Genomic DNA, 23,500 nt, shown 5'->3' with positions numbered 1-23,500 from the left:
TATGTCAATACAACTATTTAGGTACAAAATCATAAAAAATCCCGATTTACAACTGTCTACGATGAAAATTGCACTAATTATTAACAATTGAAAAAAACGGCCATTTTCGACCATTTTTGAGCTCTTGCGCATAAACAAATTATCCGAATTTAATCGGACTTGTCTCATTTTAAAGGTTTATTTAATACCTACCTTTTTTTGTATAAACCTCTTTTCGCTATGAATAATAGTTTTTTTACGCGAGTTAAAAAACCACTTTTCCATAACTTTGACCATTGTTTAAATAAAGTTTCCCAACTAGTCTCGAGTTGATTTTTTGATATTTTATTTATAACACATTTCCGAACAATATTCCGCAGAAAACTTCTAATAGTATTTTTTCCAGAAACAGGCTGTTCCATGTCTATAATGACTGGACTACATGATGGATTCGTTAATCGAGTGATTGGGATATGGTAGACGACATGTGGTTTCAACAAGACGATGCTACATGCCATATAGTCCGAGAAACAATTAATTAATATAATGCATCAGTCATTTCTTGGTCGTGTAATTTCCCGTTTTGGTGATCAGAATTGGCCACCCAGATCATGCGATTTAACGGTGTTTCATATGGATTTTTTGAAGTCCAAGATTTATACTAACAAGTCCATAACCACCCATTTCTCGAAGAAGGAAATTGAGCGCCTGTGTCAACGAAATTCGGTCGCATTTATGCAAAATGGTCATAGAAAATTCCGACAAGAGCCAACAAAGCCGTGAAGGCCATTTACCAGATATGCTACTCCATACATAACCCTATAGTGATAGTGTATACTTCATAAATCAATAAAAAATTTACAATTTTTAATTAAAAACCTGTGTTTTCTATCAAAATTACTTCTAGCGTGTTATACAGGGTGTCCCATAAGCACATGATCAAAAAGGTATTGGTAAGACTCATGTTTTGATGAAGCAACCGCGTCCAGCCGCCTTGGGCAAGTGGTAAATTGATTTTGAGTGTCTTGGTACAGGAATTATCACAACTTTTTTTTTTGGTCACTGGAATCAATTCATTTTTTTTATTGATGCATCAGTCCTTTTTCGAGATTTCCGTGCTCTTGGTAAAATCTTGTATTTACTACTTGCCCAAGGCGGATGGACGCGGTTGCTTCATCAAAACATGAGTCTTACTTAGGAATAAGTCCACGCAAGTTTCATTAAAATCCATAGTAACATTCTCCAGATATTACAAAAAACATGATTTTTTTTCAAGAACTTTGACAATCGATAGCAGAGGAGCCAGACATTTTTTCTTAGTGGAAGTTAGGTCAGATCGTCTTCTTTTGAGCAGTATTTTTTTGATCATGTGCTTATGGGACACCCTGTATGAGTTTGTTATTATAAATTTTGTAACTATTTAATTAGGTATGACAATTTTTATTTTGCGTTTGTCAGTTTTAATAAAACAAACATAACTTGTGGTAATAATTTTATTACATACATAAGATATGTTACAGTAATGTTACATGTTAATAAATAAACAATTTCATAAATTAATATAAATTTCAGATTCATCAAGATATTGCGCTTCCTTTAAATACCTAGTAATTTTTATTGGAATTGAAAAGAATCAGCGGAATTCTGAAACGTTCCCTAAAAGTACCACAAAATAACAAGAAATATAATTGTTTAACATTTAACCAACATTTTCAACAAATAATATAAATATATGTACACGGTAGATTCTTTGAAAGGGGTGAATATTTAAAACATTGGCTTGGGGGTAACTTAAAAGATGTTCTACTATGGTTATTGTACTAATTTCTGACTAGTAGTCTAGATGTAATTAATAGTGATTAATACTCAATAAAAATCATCACACAATAACATATGATTATTGGACAGATTTCCTCATATGACTGAACCGCCTTTCTCATTAATTCATTTCATTACTTTCAAAGTCAAACTGACTAAATGATATAATACAATATCACATAGTTAAGGAGTATTTAACAACTTCAGACTTATTTTAAATATACATATATTGCGTTTTTAATAATATTTGGTCATTATATTTGATTGTGCCTAAAACTTAAAAAGCTAACAAATGACTAGAAACAAACATAAAAAGGTACATATCAAATGATAATCCTGAATATTCTGAAAACCATAATGCCGTTTCACTTACCTGGTGAAAACAAAGTTCATATTTAAAAATCGGGTGATTAATCAAAATAAAAGTATAACACAAACAATCCTTATTTACCTAAGGGGAAAATACCCTTAAACTTCTCAACAATGTCGCTAAAACATTCGCTAAACATTCAGCTTGAGCAGCCAGATGTTCCTCAATGGCTTTCTGAGAACTTCTGTCTATATCTGAGGTTATAAGGTGTCGGAATGCAGCAGTAACATCATGGACTTTTAGAATCAGGTTCCTCGTCTGCAATGGTGCCGTTGTATGGTTTGTCAAGTCCTGGCATAGTTCTGTTAATCTCCTCAATATTGTCAGACAAATTGCTAAGTTTTCCGGTAGATCGGGAAGATTAGGATCAGACATGGCTATCACTAACATCTTACTGGATGTTACAAGTTGAAGGGACTGAGTAGTTAGCTCGTCTTTTGCCGCCTGAAACATAAATAACATACATAAATGTAAAGCAAAATATTCTTGTATTCAACCTACTTGAAACTTCTCCTCACTTATGAATCTACCTCCTCCATGAACCTGAGCGGCACTACACTGAGCGGCAACCTGATCCAATCTGACCAACAAACTGGCCATGGCTACATCAGTTTTCGCCAGTAGATTTTCTCTGTTGGAAGTACATCCATTTCGAATTTGACAGTTGCCAAACACTTGATGTACTTGCTCTCGGTGTGAATTCCTAAATCTGTCGTGGATGGGAGAAGATTCCGGCAGATTTTGAACGTATATAGGTGATCGTGATGTTGGAGATCTCTGTTGGTGATTGTTTGATAGATTGGGAGCACCGGGAGAATCGATTGTGACTGGAACAGCTGTTAGGTGAGCTCCCCTTCCTGTAAATGTATAATGGTGGCCACAAAATCAATGAAATTGAGAAAAACAATACTGACATAGAAAAAATATTTTTTGCCTACATACCTAAGTGAGGGGAAGTCGGTGTACTAACTGCAGTAGCGTGTTTCAGGGACAAACCATTGTCCCCATTTTCAGTTACTTCTAAATCGTTTGAAACATTTCGAGTCCTCTGAAGATGTGGAGAACCAATACTGGCCGTTCTTAAGTCAGGACACGGCTTACCCTGCTGTATATTTTTCTTCTGTCTGAGAACCTCTAAAGGAGGCACTGGAGGCAAAGGAGGCTTCTTGGGGGGTAAAAATAAATGAGCTGGTGCCTGGTGATTGTTTTCACCCCTTGGAGGTAGTTTCGGTGGATACTCAGTACTTGATGCAATGTGTGCATTTGATGTTAAGGATTGCGATCTTTGTCTTTCCTGAGCTACATTTTTGGGTGGTCTTTCTGGTGGTTTTTCATCAGAGCTTCTCCTCGGAAGTGGTTGAATATTCTCATCAATTTTCACAGATTTCTCAGTCTTATTTTTCGCACAACAGGAAAAAGCACCTTTGCGATCGACAGTCGCATATTCTATAATATTTGAATGTACACTACCATTGCTACTTCTTCGTCTAACTCCATTAGAATTTTTGTTAATATCACCATTACTTTCGATAGCCGTCGGCAGGCTCTCAGTACAACGTTCAGCTTCTGACATTACTAGATTTTCTAAACTACCGCGGCTAGGTGGTGGAGGAATAATATATGCCATTATTTCTTCTGGCGTCAGTTCTACAGCTGGAGTTACTTTTTGAGTTGGCGGATGTACTGTTACACTGGCTAGGAATTCTTCAAGGTCTTGGTCCTCATTTAATATATCTAAGGTGTAATATAAAACATGAAAACATAATTATTATTTACAATTAGTTTATAGTTTCTTACCTAATCTGTTCAGTTTATCTACAGAGTCCGCAAAAGACCTGGGTGGCACGTTTATAGGTGTTGGTAAGGCACAGTCTAATTCATCTGGCGTGCTTGGTGGTGGAATCATTGTTAAATCTATAATATCTGGGTCAAAAACGTAAATGTCATTAATGGAGTCCAAATCTGCAGACATATTTTCACCGTTGTTCTTAACATCTCGTAAATGTTGAAGATAAGCTTGGAAGTCTTGTTCCTTATCTGTATTATTATCAGGGCTGCGTAAACCAAAACTTATCCTATTATTTCTACTATCTTCAGTGATTTGTTTATGTTTTGGAGAATTTTGTGGAGTGTAGATGGAATCATTGTCGCTCTCCGAACAAGTAGTTTCTTGACGCAGTAATTCTATAGTTGCATTGCTAAAGGAATGCCGCCTTTCCGAATTATGACCTTTTGTCAAAAGCAACAAAGAATCGCTGTGTTTTAACTGTCCTGGTTCGTCAGAATCACTTTCTATATCTACACTCGTTTCTTGCCACTCTGATAATGCATTTAGCCTCTCTAAATTTTCCTGTTCGGTTAAATACTTTTCCGAATTTTCCACAAGTTGGTGCATTTCGTGAACGCGTCTTAAAACCTAAAAAATAACTATAAGTTTAAGCTTTCACCAAAAAAATATGTACGTACCTCATCATTTTTAGCCTCAATAATCCCATTTTCTAGGATCTCCATAGAAACGACACTCTGAAAGTCAATAGAATTATTATCGAAACTGTTAAACTGATGGTTCCTATTGGACAGTGAGCTATTCATATTACTATCTAAACTGTAGCCAAGCACTAAGGGTGGTTTTGATTGTCGCCCCACTGTATTGTATAAACCATTTGTTTTCTTGTTAATTCCCTTATACATCGGTTGCATCGCAAAGCAAACGTTTTTCATGGAGCTTGGATTAATGTAACTCCATTTCTCTGGTACCACTTTATGTTGTGACAAATACGGTGGCGCTAAATCTTCCATGGGAGGGGCCTCTTCCTGATCTACCGGTAAATTTTGACCTGTTTCAAGTTTAAAGTACCCCCTCAATACCAAAACCAATTCGCTCGCGTCACGTTCCTCTAAAGATATCGAAACAACTTTGTCATTCTGTAGTCGTATTAGCACCGTCCGACTAACTTCGTCCTCACTTCTGACTTCTATCCTACGCATGTCTTCGATATTCGCGATTGGCACCGGCTGAAACTGATAAATTATTTCGTGCATTTGATACAAGACAATTATTTATATTTACCACTGAACTCCTAGTGCCAGTTATTTGGCTAATTCCAAATTTCGGACTAACCAAGATAACCCGTTCCATAGTATCGCCTCGTGGTCCGGCAGAAAAACATTTAGCTCCATAGCTTGGTAGTTGACTTACTATATCTAGATAGTGCAGTTTTGCTTGCAGCGCAGTTAGTTGCTTGCCGGGACCTGCCATGCTGGCGTGTAGTTTCAGAAAGTGACCTACAAGTTTTCGAATTTCTTTCCTCTTCATAGTTTCCAAAAGAGAAGCCGGTACAAATCGTTCCAAACCAAATTCCCGCCTAAAATATATTACATTTATGCCCTGCAATTTGTAAAATATATCGCATGTCTTTAGGAAACCCTAATCGTTTCGTTATTTGAAGATTAATATAAGATTTATGTGATGCTCGCAGTGTAAGTGCTATATAATATTATAAGTAGATCAAACATGGATAAAACATGTCAGCAATGAAACGTCGCGTCATTAAAATTAAGACTAATGACCGTTTCCGGGAAAAAAACATTTGTAAGGAACTTTGTGAACTTCACAGCTTGCAAAATAAAAGACTACACTGTTTACATCTAAGCGTAATAATAAGAAAATATGACAATTTGTAATGTGTGAACGATACTCAATTGTAATCCATCTCTGTTGTTTTTATTGTTTTACAAACTGCTCTCTGGATACTTGTCGATCGGCAGTTGTAATTGAGGTATTGTGTTGTTTCCATAATTATTGTGTCAAGTGATTTTTAATTGTACCATTGGCAAATAGGTAACTTTTTGCGTTGTAGTTTGTTTACATGAAATTACATGTTATTAATTTACACAATTCTTTTGACGCAGGACCTATCTATGATAACCTATAATCAAGTTGACGTTTACCAGACGTTTGATCATTATTTGTTGCATGCACTGGCGGTGTTATTCCTAGTAGACCAGGCAAGTTAGACAATAAATCAGAAAATTTTTTCTGATGAACCAATCGAGTTGCGGTTTTCGGCATTGTCTTCGGAAAAATATCAGGAAAAAAGTCTATCTATTACACTTTGGGGCTGGATCGAAACTGCATTGTGGGTGCATAAACTGCATCTTGGAGTGCATCAATTTTTTCGAATTTTCTAAAAATGATAAAAATTGACTAAAAGTTGTAGAAATTTCTGTGCACAGGTTTTCGGGGTCGGAGATTCCGAATCTGACCCTGAAAAATATATCCGACGACCCTGACCCCCCCCCCCCAGGGGGGCAAGGGGGGCCTTCTGTAAAACACCGAATAGCTGAGCTCGGCCATCTTGGATCCGCCGTCTTGAATTTTGCATAATTGACCTCGGATCCGTGATCAGTGACCCCGAAAACCTCCGTAAACAAATTTGTCGCGAATTTTATTTTTTTTGAAAATTCGTGATGTCTGACCTTAATTAACCCGTTTTTTTTTGGTTAGAAATTGAGCCATCAATTCTGAACGCGGATTCACGTTCGACGGGGTGTTAACCATATAAATGAACATTTTAATATAGAAAAAAAAATGTATTTTTCCTAACACTTTCCATTTTTCTTAGCACTTTTTCGTGAATTTTTGCTATTTTTGACCTGTTTTTGAGGTTAGGAAATTCCTGTGATTGTGATAGCCCAGGGCGTCGGGCATACTTTTCTGTGTCAGAATCGTCCCCAAAAACCCCCGAGTGGGGATTTAGAAGGCAATTACTCAGCTATTCAATGTTTCACAGAAGGCCCCCCCTTGCCCCTCTGGGGGCCCCAGGGCCGTCGGACATATTTTTCAGGGTCAGATTCGGAATCTCCGACCCCGAAAACCCGTGCACAGAAATTTATACAACTTTAGTCAATTTTTACCATTTTTAGAAAATTCGAAAAAATTGATGCACTCCAAGATGCAATTTATGCTCCCGCAATGCAGTTTCGATCCAGCCCCAAAGTGTAATAGATAGACTTTTTTCCTGATATTTTTCCAAAGACAATGCCGAAAACCGCAACTCGATCGGCTCATCAGAAAAAAATTTCCTTATTCTGGATGATTTTGGTCTAACTTGCCTAGACTATAGCCCAGAACGAGGATCACAAAAATAAACTCCTTTGCAGGTAAAGGAGCAGCTACTAGATTTTACTGACGATAACAAGTGCAAAGAGAATTACCAATCAACAAACTAAGCATCAAATTATATTATGTCATGTCCAACGGGCGTAGAAGTTGGCAGAACAGAATTTCCTCATAGAATTCTGCATGAATTTTATTAACAAAACAAAGTCAGACTCACTCTACACACGACAAAATTTTTAATTTACAGAATCCCAATCGCTGATCTGACTATAATCCACAAAAGATTGTGCGGATTAACTTCTAAAAAGGTATGAAATGATTTGGTTGAACAATTTACAGGCTGGTTTTCCGGTGTCGTTGGTTTTTTTGTTTTTGTGAATAATTCATTTCTAGATTTCAGGTAGGTAGTTCTAATCCTTCATTTCGATTGGAATTATCACGATTCCTCTGGACTTTTTTTATCCTCGATATCTTTTGTAGGGGAAGAGAACGATTGATTAAATAAATAGCTATATTAATAGCTTCTACCAAAATAATTGGAGCACTTCATCATCGACCGATGGTTAAAAATTGGAAAACGACGTTTCCATTGTGGTGTTACTAAAGTCTGATTGTTTTCAAGTATAATACTCTGGATGCGTTCAGAATTTGATGTGAAATAGAAATATGCTTATTTTTCTAACATTGACTGGTTGTACTATGTATTTCTAAAATGTATTAGATTTGTTTGACACGTTTTTTCACGAATTTTGGGAATAGTAAATGACGTGGAAGGTCCGATACATCTTGTTCTAATGTGGTTGTTTCTCGTACTGATATAAGTAATCTAAAATTTCTTTAACTTGCGTTCTTTTTCTGTTTAACTCATTTTGGTTAACAACAAATTTCCAACAGCTTATCCATATTTTTTCCAGCATGCTCAAATGTATCATATTACTTATCTTTTTTTTAATAGAATAAAAACTTAAAAAAAACTGATCTTGATAGTAGTGCCGATGTTAGAGATACTTCAACATTCTCCTAGTTAATGCAAACCATTTTTCTCGTCTTTTCTGGACTAGGGATTGTTACAAAAAAAATTTTAGAGGGGTAATAGACATATTAGTACGTTTTGGTACAATAAACCACCTTATTGCTTCTCGCTTCAATAAACCATCCAACTTTACCGACTACTATACAGGGTGTCCCTAAATGATATTTCTAATGCTCCACCAGATCAAAATAAATAGATTTAAGTAAACTTAAAAATTCCGTTTGAGCGGTGAAGTTGTAATTTTGAATCCTTTTTTTTTAATTCAAAACGCCTTATGCGATTTTGCTAATATTTGGTAAGCCGACACCGTTCTGTAGAACAATAAACCCCACATCAAAATTATGAGTAATATCAATCCATTGGGGTAGAAGTTGAGTTTGTTAGTAATTACATATTCCATAATTCTACACCAATAGAAAAAAAGAATTTTAAGTGTAAAATTTAGATTAAGTAAACTATTTACTACAAAATAAGGTACTCTTTTATCATTGGCAGCAATTTTGGCACAAAAATTAAATTAGTACAAAATTATTTAGAATTGTTCATGATACTCTTTAAAATGAAAATAAGACTTTTTAAGACTTGGCGTATGGAATACTTTTTTTTATTAGCTTTTTTCGGCATACGGTTTTTTCACAAGTTTCCAGGTAGTTACCTTTACACAAATAATTGTGATTGTTGGTTGTCATAGTTTCAAGTAAATAAAACTTGTCACATTTAAGATACCTTAATTATTGTTCTATAGGGCGATGCCAACTTACCAAATTTCAGCAAAATCACATAAAGCGTTTAAAAAAAAACTATTTCAAAATTGCAACTTCAACTATGGTAAGTTTAGCTAAATCAACTTATTTTGAGCCGGACTGTATCTGGTAGAGCATTGTAAAGACTTTTTAGGAACACCCTTTATAATAAATATGGAACACAACAGTTGACGCGCTAACTAGCGAAGCATTCATCTAGTAACTGACGCCACGAACCCTAGCCTCGTGCACGGGTAGGTTTCGTAGCTTCGCATCGGTTGGAAAGTAAATAATTAGAACTGCCTTATTTTTTATTTTTATATTTGCAAAAATATTTTTTACATATTCAGTTCATTTTAATTCAATTAAAAAATAGCCGAAGCTGCCTATTGGATTAGTAAAATACGGACTTGTTAAGAATGTGCTGGGGGACATTTTGAACAATTTACTAATGGAATCTAGTTTTATGAGCAACGTTTTATTTGTTCTCCGCCATTCACGCCGCAACTTTAAGTGTAACCAGTTAATAACCACACACAACTTGTAACTAAATCAATCTAAAAAATCTCTTTTTTACTCGGATAAACTTAGGACCCATGTCGCATAAAACTTATGTGTTTATTTTCCGGTAATATTATGTTTTAAATTGACCATACAGCACTTACACTACAGATATCCTGCAGAAACGCAAAATTCACAATGTTCAATTCAAGTTTGACGAAAAATTACTAAAAAGAAATGATAAAAATTGTCGAGAAATTCAATTTCCTTAAAAATTTATCCAGGTGAAAAGAACTGGAAAGCCGGTAAATTCCTTCCAATGCTTATCTAATTAGATTATATAGTGACGCAATACTTACTCTACAGTTTTGACCGTCAGCTTCGCAGCTGGGATATTATTAACCAAGGCGTGCTGATAAATATGCAGGGCCGATAGGCGGAGTGCCGTCTCGTATTGAAGTTCAGGGGCGAACCTTTCTTGTATCACGTCATTGCAGCACTGGGTGTAAAGATAGTCTAAGGCGTGGAGATCTCTTTGAGCAAGTGCAGCTGCCGATGCGGGTACGAACGCCACCCTGAATAGACACCTCAGCTTGTGAGCACCCGGACGAGATGCTATCTGTAAATTAATTTCGTAAATGTCCCATTTCGCTCCGACACCAGATTTATCTCAGCTGTACACATCCTTGTATATATAAATTAAAATAGTGCTGGGGCAAATCACTTGGGCTGAAAATGTTCTCTACAATTTATCGGAAAACAAATTTACAACGTCTTCGCATAAAAAATAATGAGTTACTTAAACCGGCACACAAAAAACAAACGTGGTCTGTACCTTTGATTTGCCCCGGAAGGTTTTATGTATTTTGACGTGCTGAATCCGAATCTCAAGCCCGTTTAGCACAAACACCTCCTAAAACTTTAAGTATTTGGCAAAAAATAGTGAAAAATTGCCGAAAACCACGGTAGTGAGCGCAAAAAAATTTGAAAAACTGTTCTGAACATGATCAATTGGGTTTCTTATGTATTTCGATGTGCGGAATCCAAACCTGAAGTATTTGAAGCTACATCCCCCCAGATTTTGCAAAAATCGCAAAATAATAGCAACGTATCACTAGAAATTGCGAAAAATCGACAAAAATCACGTTAGTGTGCAAAAAAATTCGAAATTTTTTTTTCTGACCTTGATCAAGTGTGTTTCTTATGTATTTTGGCTGAATTCGTGTCTGAAGTCTATAAGCCCCCACAGATTATGCAAATGACTCACAAAAAATAGCCGAAAATGTCAAAAGAAACATATTAATGAGAGTCAGAAGAAAGAGGTTTCCTAGATTGGATCAAGTGTTCGATCAAATTCTACTAACTCCCATCGTCCTTGGTATCGATTCACCATTTCACCATTTCATTTCATCTTGATTTAATCTTTCTCCCGTTCTTCACTTTAGTTTCCAAGGTTTTGAGGAAAGTAGTCAAGGTGAGAGTGTATGAAGTGCAATTTATTCATCAAGCAACCTCACTGTTTGAAATTTTTCAACATCTCTTCAACCAAATTCTCGTAATCCCCACTCTTCTCATTTCCTAAAAAGTTTCGAGAGATATTCTTGAAACTTCGCCATGCTGCTTGTTCAGTGTCATTTATCTTTGTAATGAAATTTTCGTCGCGAAATAGAGTACGAATTTGAGGACCATCAAAAATACCTTCAATTTCACATCACTTATCGCTGAAAACTTTCTCTCCTAAATATTGGAAACAGTCACCGTCTCTGTCCAGAACTTTGACAAATTGCTTCATGATACCAAGCTTAATATGAAGAGTTGGTAGTAGAATTTTTTGAAGGCTCAATCAGTGGTGGATGATATTCCTTGTCCCTGGAATAAAACTCCGTTCTCGTTGGTCACTCTTTCTGAACGTAGTGATTTTTCCTATACCTGCTGTGCCATAAACATAAGAAGCAGGAATATTTTGTGAATGCTGATTGCTGGCCCAGGATCAGTGAGCTATTGGAAGTCGTAGCAATCTTCAGTAATAGTGCTTAATTGATGCTCAACAGACTTTAGATTCAAATTCGATTCGACAAAATTTATGAGAAGAACACTTGATCCAATCTAGAAAACCTCTTTCTAAATTTTCTCACTCCTATTAATATGATTTCTTGCCATTTTCAGCTATTTGCATTTTTTTTGCAAAATCTGTGGGGGGTACAGCTAATTGACTTCAGATTCGAAGTCAGCGTATCAAAATACAAAAAAATGTTTCGACGTGATTTTCGACGTGATTTTTGATGCTTTTTCGCTATTATATTGCGATTTTTGCAAAATCTGCGGAGGGGTGTAGTTTAAAAGACTTCAGATTTGGATTCAGCAGATCAAAATACATGAGAAACTCACTTGATCAAGTTGGGAACAAATTTTTTCGAATTTTTTGGGCCCACTAACCTATTTTCGGCGATTTTTCGTTATTTTTTGCCATTACTCAAAATTTTGGGGATATTTGAGCTAAATACATAAAGTCTATTGGGTCAAATCAAAGGTACAGACCACTTTTTGTGTGCCAGTGTAATTGTTTAAATTTAGTGGATGTCATATAACAGAAGACCAGTCTCTCTCTTTAGTTTCAGATTTACGTTCTCAGATTAAAAGGGATATTGATGTTGCACACAAAGAATATGTTATAAAAGAGGAATCGCATATTAAATCTTATACTGGTAATTTTTTATCTTTTTTACATAACTTAAAAAATATCTTTAGTATAATCAACTCAATGAATTATCATAATAATGTCATTAATGATACACATGGTATAGTAGATGTATTTACTCACTTTTTCAATCTGCGTTTATTCATTCACCTGTGTATGATGAATCTAAGCCGGATTTTACAAACAATGTGTAATCACTTCATATACCAGAGATTTAAGAGCAATATGTTAACAACTGGTCCTGACGGAATTCCAGCTTTTTCATTAAAAGACTGTGCACATATATTTGCTTTACTGCGTAGGGTTTTTTTTAAATTTATATTTTAAATCTGCCACTTTTTCTGATATTTGGACAAAGTCGAAAATATGTCCTATTTCCAAAAATGGAGATCGAATGAACATTGAAAATTATAGACAGAAAGTTATTCTATGTAACTTTGAAAACTATTTGAGATGGTTATTTATAATATCCTTTGCTTCCATTCAAATGCACATATATACTATTCACAACATGTTTTTATTTCTGGGAGATCAACAACATGTCTTGTTACTATCGAAAACGAATGTTGTATGTACAAATATATCGAAAGCCTCTGACAAGCTTGATCATGGGCTATTGTTACATAAATTATCTAAATTAGGATTAACATTAGATTTTCTTAAATTTTTTAAATCTTATTTCAGTAACAGAATTCTAAATGTTCAATATCGGAGCTATAAATCAATTGACGTGTTGGCGACACCTAGGGATTCCACAGGGATCGGTACTTGGACCTCTCTTATTTATTATATTTATAAATGATTTATTTAAAGACATTCAGACACATACCCTTTTGGATGCTGACGACATGAAGCTATTTGCATCTGCTGATACACTTCAAGATTGTTATCATTTACAAGAGTTGTCGAAAATAAATGTATGGTGCCAAAATAATAAGTTGCCATTAAATATCTTCAAGTGCAACGTTATGAGTTTTAAAAGAAAAAAAGTTGCTATTAAGTTTGACTATTTCGACGCAATTTAAAGATCTGGGTGTTATCTTTGATACAAAATTGACTTTTGTTCCCTATATTGAATATATTATATCTAACGCCTACAAGAATTTGAAGAACTTTTATTATGACGAATTCTATATATTTTAGGGATGTTTCTACCCTTACATTACTTTATAATGCATTTGTCAGGACAAAGTTAGAATATGCATCGGTTATCTGGAATCAGGAGGTTCATATTTCTAATTTGGAAAAAGTTCAGAGGAAATATCTTAGTTTTATGCTTTTTCATGAAATCTTTTATTGTTTCTCCTGACCTTTAATTTAATTCGCATACTCAGACAAGGACAGCTGTAGTTCAAATAAATAAATAAATAAACCAAACGAAAAATTTGAAATCTGTATATGAAATTATCAGGGAACGTTCAGAAATACTTCCCACAACTTTTAACTGAAAATTTTTTAATATGACTTGAACAGTTGTCTTTTTTGGGACACCTTATATAATTTACCAAATAATCTATTTATTTGCTTTTCCAGATATTTCCTCTCTCTATAACGAAATAATAATTGAAATAGTCACTGCAAGTGTAAAAAAATTCAGTAAACATAGAACATTAAAAATGTTGCAAGTTTGCTTCATATTTGAAAGTTTGCTTGTATCCTTCTTCTTAAGTAATTTTTGCACTTATAAAACCATTTCTTAAATAATGACTTATGGAATACCACTAATATATAATTTAAGACCCTTAAATAAATCGAGCCATGTTCAAAACTTGGGAGCCTTAGTCGTGCAGCAAATTTGTAATATTACTTTCCCAAATGTAATTATTTTTTTTGGTAAAATAAAATATTACTTTGAGGATTCATATTGAGCAATAGTCCAGGCTGTATCGTCGCTTCCGCTAGGAACATGATACGCATTGGATTTTTTTTTTTATAATCTTACTAAAAAAATGATTCTTGAAACATATCCGCATGTTGCATGTTCGTAATATACGATTTTTTCGCTCGAAAAGAGAGACGCAGTATACGGAGGCGGCCAAGAGCGACCGAAAAACGCGGCGCGCGCGCGCCTTATTAACAATAAAAAAATCGAGTCTTCAGAATAAAATATGCCGGCGTAACTCTTCGGATTTTTGTTAAGGGATGTTCAAAGATTATTTAAGAATTTTGGCAACGCTAAAAATTGCAATTTTTAATATATTGACGTTGAAAATGGTTAAAATCGCGTTTTTTCGAACAAAAAATCGTTAATATCTCAAAAACGGTAGATTTTAGAGAAAAGTTGCATCGGAACATTTTTGTTCAGGATACCCCAAAAAGCCTAAATTAATTTATTTCGAGCGAAAAAATCGAAAATTACGAATTTGTTTAAAAAAAATTGTTTAAACAATTTTTGACCATTAGTAACGTTTGGCAACATGCGGATATATTTCAAGGGTCATTTTTTTAATAAGAATATAAAAAAATCGAATGAGAATCATGTTCCTATCGGGAGCGACGATACAGCCTAGACTACAAATATTTGTTTAAGATATAAAATATTTTAGCACCAAAACTTCCCAAATTTTTTAAACTTCTGGGTATTCCATTAAAGATTTCAAATCTGCTTCTGCATAAATGAGAATGTATTTATAATTCACGTTAATATAAAATACTTGGTCTAATGGACACTTTATCATTGGTTGGACATTTTTATATTTAATCATAAATAAACGCTTTGAGAAGACTATACTGTTTACTGTTTATATCTGAAAAGCCGAAAATGTAAAAATACAAGATCCTACCCCAAAACAAATTCGATATTTTTTAAAAATTAAAATGACAGCCGTCTGAAGATTTATGGACCTATGTGTAATGTTTGAGAAGTAACTTCCTATTAACTCTTAACTTCAAAAATTTCACACTCAACTGAGTTGTTCAAATTAACTCACCCTCGCCAAGGTGTCCTGGGGATCCAGCAACGTCAGTTTGTTCCTCTTCAAGGACTTGATATGTTCCACCACGAGGCTGAAGTGTTCGGTGGCTTGCAAGCAGAGTTTAGTCTCGAGAGACGTGACGACGTCTTGCACGGTAGTCCATGCGTCATACTTGAAGGACTTCGTTTGGCCGTTCTCCAGGAACACTTTCAGCACGTTGGCCATAGGAGGGACGCACATGTCGCCCAACGAAAATGCGGACGGCTGCAAGAGAGCGGTCTGGTTAAGAGAGCCGTAAGTTCCATCGGATTCGACTTAAAAAGCATTATAATTAAATTCGATAAAATCATTATATACTAAAGAAAAACATGTAAATTTACATCAAAGGACCCCGCACAAACCATAAGGAAAATGGCTTTCGGTCAAAATGGCTGAAATTGAAATATGATATAGCTTTCACCTTCCTGAGCAAAAGTTGTCATGGGCCCAAAGCGATCCTATGAGTAGGTTTAAAGATATAGAGCTTTGAAGCCATTTTGACCGAAAGCCATTTTCCATAAGGTTTGTGCGGGGTCCTTTATACATTTGCAAAAAATTTACCAACCAAACTTGAAACAATGAAGTCAATGATTAACACAAAATTCCCCAAAAACAGGTGGTAATCCTAAAGACAGGTGACGGAGAATATATTACATTTCTTTACAAACATTGAACTTTAATATGCAAAATGTGCTTCATTTTTCGATAGAAAAAAATCATTTTTATATCCCATTCAAAAAGTATTTTGATTGAAGAAGGTTGATCTTTTAAAAACATAAGCTCCTTTGTAAATAATCCATTTTCATTCAGAGATAGGTAATAAGAATAATGTTAATAAAATACAAAAAGTTTCAGAGCTTTATTAATTTTTTTGTTCTAGGTAAATTATTTTTTTCTTACAATAATGGTAAGATTAATACAATTTTTTTTACTCAGCTAGCAAACAAATTTACTCTTCGTTTGATGTACTCAAAAACGCGTTCATTTGGTGTTACTTATAATGTTTATTTTATTTTCAATTGCTGTTTCCAACACTATGTGGAGTGAATTTTTTAAATACCTTATTTTGGATATAGTCAAACAGATACAAATCTAAAGGTGTGAGATCAGGACTTCGAGCAAGTCACAAACTCTTAGTAATCAATCTATTACCATAAAATTCCTGAAAATATCTTATAGTTTCGGCTGCAGTATGTGCTGTGGCTCCATCTTGTTGAAAATACCCATGCTACAGCTCATAGGCATACATCAATTTCAGGGTTTGTTGTAAAATGTTACGGTATCGTTCTCCATTTATTGCTTTTCGGAAAAAAATTGGGCTTATTATCCGTCTTCTTGAAGCTGCTACCCAGATACATATCTTCTGAGGATGTAACGATATTTCAATAGAATTATGCGGATATTCTGAAGCCCAACTTCTATAATTCTGACTATTTACATAACCAGATAAATATACCCATGCCTCATACGAATAAAACATCAGGTCTAAGAAATTATCGTCGTTTAAATATTCATTAAACCATCCACAATATCGTACTCGTAGTTTCTTGTTCCGGTATTTTTACACAAAACTACAAAAAATAAGAAAGTAACAAATGAAACATAACCTTAAAATATTCGTTTAACTTACGGAAAAAATGTCGAATTTTTTGGAGTTCTGAAAAGAACATTTTTTTTCTACACAGCAGACAAAAAATAATTTGTAGAAAAGCACATAAATACTGGTAATCACCGCTAAATTGTACAAACAATAGGCATAAAAGCATGAAAAATTACGAATGCCTCGGGATTGACATTTCAATCTAGGCTCTAGTTGATAATTTTTCTTCAAATTTACTGAGCGCTAAGACAAATCTGGTCACGTGGGACATTTATGAAGGCATTGTAGTTTTGCGTGTACCATTTTATTTTTTGTATATTTTCGTTTTATCATGTATTGTTTGCTTTCACGTTTACTGTCACATTTTGAAATGTATTAATCCTAATATTTCATGAGTTTTTACCATATTTCATTACTATATGAATATAAATGTGAATTTACAATTAATGTTTTGTTGTTCTGGCCCGACCAAGCAGATTAATGATCCTATATTACACCAGTTGCCGTACCGTGTGCAGAGGACTCTCCCACCCGACCATATGTTTAAATTCATTTGTCTTACGTACCTAAATTTAAGTATATCAGGCAAAAAATTAAATACAGAGGTAAGTAAATAATGTGATTATGTTGAAACAATATGACAAACACCTATGTTATTACCATATTGAAATTTGACTAATTTTTATATAATGGTGTCAGAATTATAGCTTAATATTTAAAACTTGTTTAACTTATTCTGTAGTTTACCCTGTATTTGGTTTGTGAAGCTAGTAGCCATCCCCTTGAAGCTGGAAAATTGATTTCACCGTAAAATACTAGTACCCTTAACGCAGGAACTAAGGATTAAGGCACATTCCTCATCGAGAGAAAAAGTCCTGACATTAGTGAAAAACATCATAATAAATTGAGGTAACCATTTGTCTAAAATAAGTTTATATTACTTACGCAATTATTGTTGTTAAAGAAGAAGAAGAAGTTGAGTTAATAAAGGTTTCATGCGGTTTTCGAGGATATTAGAATTTATTATTTATACATTTTTAAATACATAGTATGTAGATTTCACAAATAAAGTGTACTTGTAGGAATATATACCGATTTATTTAAAGCAGACAACAAAATTTTACCTGATAATATTGTTCTTTTGAAGATGAAGAAATATTTGGGGCATTTTTATGATTTTTTGAAGTTCTGTAATATTTTAGTATTGTTTAGTTAAGTTACTTATATGTGGCATTTCGCCACTTACGGAAAAAAAAAATTAAAAAGTTTAATGAAATAAACCCTTACACCAAAAGGATTAGTCAATGCTATTTTATTAGTTAGTTTTATTTTATTATTTTATAGTTATTTTTTTATGAAAATAGTTTAGCTCAACCAAAAATCTCACACTACTTTTTTTCAGTGTACAAGCAAATTTTAATTATTTTTTGTCCTTGTCAATCGGTATGTGGAAGGTCATATTTGCTGCACTAGTAAAATATAACTAGTATAATATAACAAGCCACGTGACTAGTAATTTTGTTCGAAACGGTAATTTTAATTCCTTCGCGTTGGCAATTAAATTACTGAAACAGTAAGATTAACATTATGTTAAAACGCAATATTCAACCAATCAGCGATCGGATTATCTTATAACGCAATGGTTTGTTACTGTTTATTGTAAACGAATTATTATGACCAATGACACTACATTGATATTTATGCATTTTTCAGTGGCGTCCGTCGTCCGTGTCTGTTTTCGTTTGAGTTCATCTGCTGTCATTGTTTCTTTTGTTTCAATATTAAAAAGTACATATTTCAAATCCATCAATAGTTTTCACAGCTAAACTTTTGACATTTCGTCGAATTACTGCTAAGTTATAACAGAAACAAAATTTTAAGGTTAATATTAGGTATATTTATTTCAGAACGCCTAATGCCGTTTACTCGAGAACAACACGTCTTTATTGTAATGGACCATTTTCGAAGCGGAATTCGAAATGAAGACTGGTCATGGACATACTCTTTACAATCCTGCATTGAACAATTTATGACAGAAATTCCAGATGCAAACATTGACTATCACACTTTCTTAAACTGGAAATGTGCTATTGTCAAAAGATTTGAAACCAAACACTGAATTTGCAAAGGAAAATCTGCGGGCAGACCAACTGTACTTACAGAAATATATAATATGTCATCTATAATATACAGCAACGAATAAATAATCAAAGTCCTACAAAGTTCATATCAAAGTTGTCTGCTCAAACAGGTATTTTTATGTTAAAATCGTGCAAATATTCTCAAATTTAGTTGCCTCTAAAATATTATAAAATTTTCATTTTAGAGCTTTCAGTTGGAACATGTCATAAAGCTTTAAAGAAACAACTGCATTTACACCTATACAAGGTAACTGTTGTGCAGGAATTACTCCCATGGACTATGGAAAACGATTACAATACTGTGAGTGGTATATAGAAAATATGAATAATAATTTGTTGAACTTGTCATTTTTCACTGACGAAGCATGGTTTCACATATCAGGTTATGTATTATTATTTTTATATATTTTTACTTTATTTTGTGTATTTGTTTTTTGTTATGTAGTATAATATATAATTTTTGTAATGTTTAATGATTAAATATTCGTTTGGGCGCCTTTTGTTGTGTAGAATGTAATTTGTGTGTATTGAAATTAATTTTTATTTGATGCAGGTTCTCAGAATAAAGTTAAGCAATAACAATGACAAATTTCATCGAATTATACTTTTCTTACCTTGGTTTTGCTTATCTCTCCTCCGGCAGCTTTATCTTGCATAAATAATATTTACAGTGTACACTTTATTACAGTGTAGATAGGAATGTTTAGTAATCAATGATACACTGTCCCTCAAAAACACTTATTAAGAATACTAGCATGAGTTCTTATCTCAGAGAAGCGGTTCAATATTGTTCAAATTTACTATCACTATAGATTTGAGTAGGAAGCAATGAATGAAGGCAAATTTTTAACGATTTAACAATGTGACATTTATTAACTATTGATCTTTAAATTCCGAACAATATTTTTAAAGAAACACAGAAACTAGATACGTTATGAACTTTTATATGAATAAATAACTGATAATATTTTCTTAACTCTACCTAATTTAATTTTGAAAATTAACCAATTAGTATTGTTTTAAATGTATTACGAAACATATTAACTTAAATTGAGAACACATAAACTTAACTAACCCTTATACTATGTAATGTTCAAAAATATGATTTTAATTTATATTCACTGATATTGTCTATGGTTTGAAATACAGTCTTTTATTTCACAAAATGTTTTTAATTCGAATTTGTAAACACTCTAATTTAGGTTTTGGAGAGTATGCTTAGGCAGCTAGACTTACATTTTCCATTATCTCAGCGTTGGAATGTCCAATATTCACTCTAACCTCGCTTTTAGTCGTGGATGGACAGCTGTTCTCGTCTCTTGTGGATGGTTTTTTGTGAGTTGGTTGCGTTCTGGTTTTCTACGATGTTATTTGGGGAGCTACAGGATAACATGCACCCCTAACCTGTATCTGGGACCAACTTGTTTACTTCGAAACGATGCTGTGTTGTTTTCCGTTAGAAGGTAAATTTTCTGATTTGTCCCTTTTTTATTGGTCACTTGTATCCATAAGATATTGTTATCTTACTGCGCACTTTCTCTCCAACATATTGCGATGTGATTTTATTTTTAATAAATTACGGCCTAATTTGTATTTTGTAACTGCGTAGTATTTATTACTTCTTAAAACTAGTTTACAAGAAATTTCTATATGGAATTCTGGATGACAATTTTTATAATAAACTTCTAGCCTATGTGTTTTTCTGATACCATAATATTTGAATTTTCTTTTGTACTAATTTATTTAACGTTTATTTAATTGTAAAATTGTTAAATTGGCATTTCTTGTGGCATTTTTTCTTGTGCTTTCATGCTTCCACTTCGATCCTAAAGTTTATCTTTTTGACATGCTTCTCTATTAAAATCTATTAGTTAAATTTTGAATGATAATATTATAATTTTGAAATGAAATAACTATGAAATGGGATTTTATTTTACTTTAAAAGTAATTTATGTCTTCATTATAGTCTACGTTATAATTTTATGGAATGGTGTTATACATTTTAAATTTTTCTCTCTACCATTACTCTGTGTCGTGTCTTGAAATACAGAGTGTTCATTTCAGTATATAACCAAAATTATAGAACCTGGGCTGCAGAAAATCCTCATATTTGTAGAAACCGGCTTACATCCCTTACAACTAGGCGTTTGGGTAGCGATGTCAAGAATATAACAGAACAATAACGGCAAAATATGTATGAAAATATGCACAGGAGAGTAAAGTGTGATAAAAACATTACATAATATGTTCAAAATGATGTCCTTCACTGTTTTTATCGCAAATAGATTACTTATTTATGAATTTGAATTTATTTATATTGAAACAAGGAGCAATGGTTTGTAAATTAATGTAACTTTTTCGTAATGCTGTTTTATCTATAATAAAAAGTAAATTGTCTATGTTTGTTTTCCTGTGTATTTAAATAAAAATATTAAACTGTTATAGGTTCACATCATGTTCTTCATGCTTTCATAGTAAAACATTTGCAATTTGTTCGTCAACAAGTGAAATTTTATAGTTTTCTCCTTTTAATAAAGTTAAAATCATTTCAGCGAAAAATCTAAAGTATGTCCCGGAAGTACCTAATACTAAATTATATACAGGGTGTCCAGAAATTATGCGTCAAGACTTCAGGAGGTGATTCCTCACAAAAAATTGGGGTCACAAAGTCTGGAGTATTTGCATCACATTTGGGACATAAATCTACAAGGGCACTAGTAATACATAGGAAAGACTTGGAAAAAATCAAATCACAAATAAAAAAGTTATCTTAGAAAAACTAAAAAAAATTTTTTTGACACCCTGTATCTCCGTTAATATTGAGTTTTAAAATTAAAATTGTTATAGGACTTTGTGACCCTAATTTTTGTGAGGAATCACCTCCTGAAGTCTTGACGCTTAATTTCCGGACACCCTGTATATTAAGTTTAATATCGATAGCTCATGTCAATCTATTTTGAAAATAATTTTATTTGATGACATATAACCCCTTCAACCACTTTACTGATGTATAATGATTTTCATTAGATATTACCAACCGTGAATTATTGGCTGCCTATGCTCGATGGTCACATAGCTTGTAAACATCATATGAACACAAAATGATTCCAGTCCATGTGCAAAATTGGTGTAGCAAGCAGCAAGTACCCAGTTGTATTTTATCTTGATAATTGAAGGAGGTAAGTAGCCAGCCGACAGCTATGAAAATTCATTCATTCATGTAGTACATTCGTATTCGTGCTAGTAGATTGTAGATTTCGCGAAATAACTTCGTCTGTTTCTAGACATCCGACGATGTACAAACCACTTTAATTTAATCTTCGAATGGATTACCAGGCATTGAATTGCAATTGAATAATGTAGCATTTAATCTGTCTGTAGGCTCTAGACGAAAACGTTAATTTACAGGATATAATACATCACTCCAGAATAACAATTTTACTGCGTAATCTTAACTAAGCAGTCTTTTGACAAAAATTGAACGACCCATGTTTATACCAGGTTACACAAAGTCTGGTTTTCTGCAAATTTTAAAGCATACTATACAAACGCGTTTTCTGTCACAACTGAGGAAATTATTAATGGATTAAGGGTTGTTATTTACTTCTCATTTTGTGCAAAACATCTGATTGTCACGATTATCATATATGTATATCACTGATAAAAAGTGTTGAAATTCACTTAGGATTTTTACATATTTGTGATGGTTTTTATACACAAAAAATGTAAATGAATGAATGACACATTTTAGTGTATATTTTCTTTTACATTGTACTTTTACATTTTAAAATGTATTATTCTTAATATCTACATTAGTGTTTTTACTATATTTGATGTAAATAATGCGCATCAAAGTGTGAACTTACACGATTTAGCTCAACCAATCAGATTAATCATGTGGTTTTACCGGGCGTGTATAGAGAACTGTGCTAGTTTTCCAGTAGGCATGTTTAGATTAATTAGTTTTTGGCGTAATAATACAGAAAACATAATAGCTAATTTTTTCGACCATTTTAAGATTTGAATATTTTTTCAGGGGGGGGGGCTCAAATCGAAAAAATGTATTGGAAATACCCCCCTGAAATTACTTTTTTAACCCCTTAAAGTATTTGCACATCATTATGAAACACCCTGTACATATAAGGTATGTATGTATGTATATTCTTAAATTTGACTATCCAAATTTAATAACAAACTAAGAAGTTATACCAAAAATCGATTTTCAGCTCTACTACAAAAGATTATAACTCGGGTGAGCCAGAAAAAAAATTATATAAACTTGTACTATTTTTACAAGCCCTACCCAACTTACAATTAGAAAGAAACTAAGAAATTTCCGACCTAACAAAAATACAAGACATTTTTTCAGAATTTTTTTTTTTATTTTTCAACACAGTCTCCGTGTGACTCTACACACTTCTCCCAGCGATGCTCCCATCACTGTAACCCGTCCAAATAGTACTCTGCGTTTTTCTCTGCAAAATAATTGTTCACGAAGGTGATTGCCTCTTCATTTGACGAAAATCTCTGTCCTCCGAGCG

At 33.4% G+C, this 23,500-nt stretch overlaps 1 protein-coding gene across 1 annotated transcript in view; it reads right to left on the bottom strand.

Annotated features, from left to right (window-relative positions):
- Nucleotides 1-1,475: 1,475 nt before the first annotated feature.
- LOC108913553 (FERM and PDZ domain-containing protein 4) overlaps nucleotides 1,476-23,500 on the bottom strand; it is a 48,594-nt gene continuing 26,569 nt past the window's right edge. Inside the window, 8 exon segments of the mRNA XM_018719121.1 lie at nucleotides 1,476-2,611; nucleotides 2,669-3,024; nucleotides 3,110-3,901; nucleotides 3,965-4,583; nucleotides 4,634-5,186; nucleotides 5,188-5,532; nucleotides 9,926-10,185; nucleotides 15,195-15,443. Coding sequence (XP_018574637.1) covers nucleotides 2,249-2,611; nucleotides 2,669-3,024; nucleotides 3,110-3,901; nucleotides 3,965-4,583; nucleotides 4,634-5,186; nucleotides 5,188-5,532; nucleotides 9,926-10,185; nucleotides 15,195-15,443 — 3,537 coding nt within the window. The 3' untranslated portion in view covers nucleotides 1,476-2,248.

The sequence above is a fragment of the Anoplophora glabripennis genome, unplaced genomic scaffold (genome assembly GCF_000390285.2).
Source record: "Anoplophora glabripennis isolate ALB-LARVAE unplaced genomic scaffold, Agla_2.0 scaffold34, whole genome shotgun sequence".
Lineage (NCBI taxonomy): Eukaryota > Metazoa > Arthropoda > Insecta > Coleoptera > Cerambycidae > Anoplophora > Anoplophora glabripennis.
The sequence above is the reverse complement of the archived record's forward strand: the minus strand, read 5'-3'. Positions and strand labels throughout refer to the sequence as shown.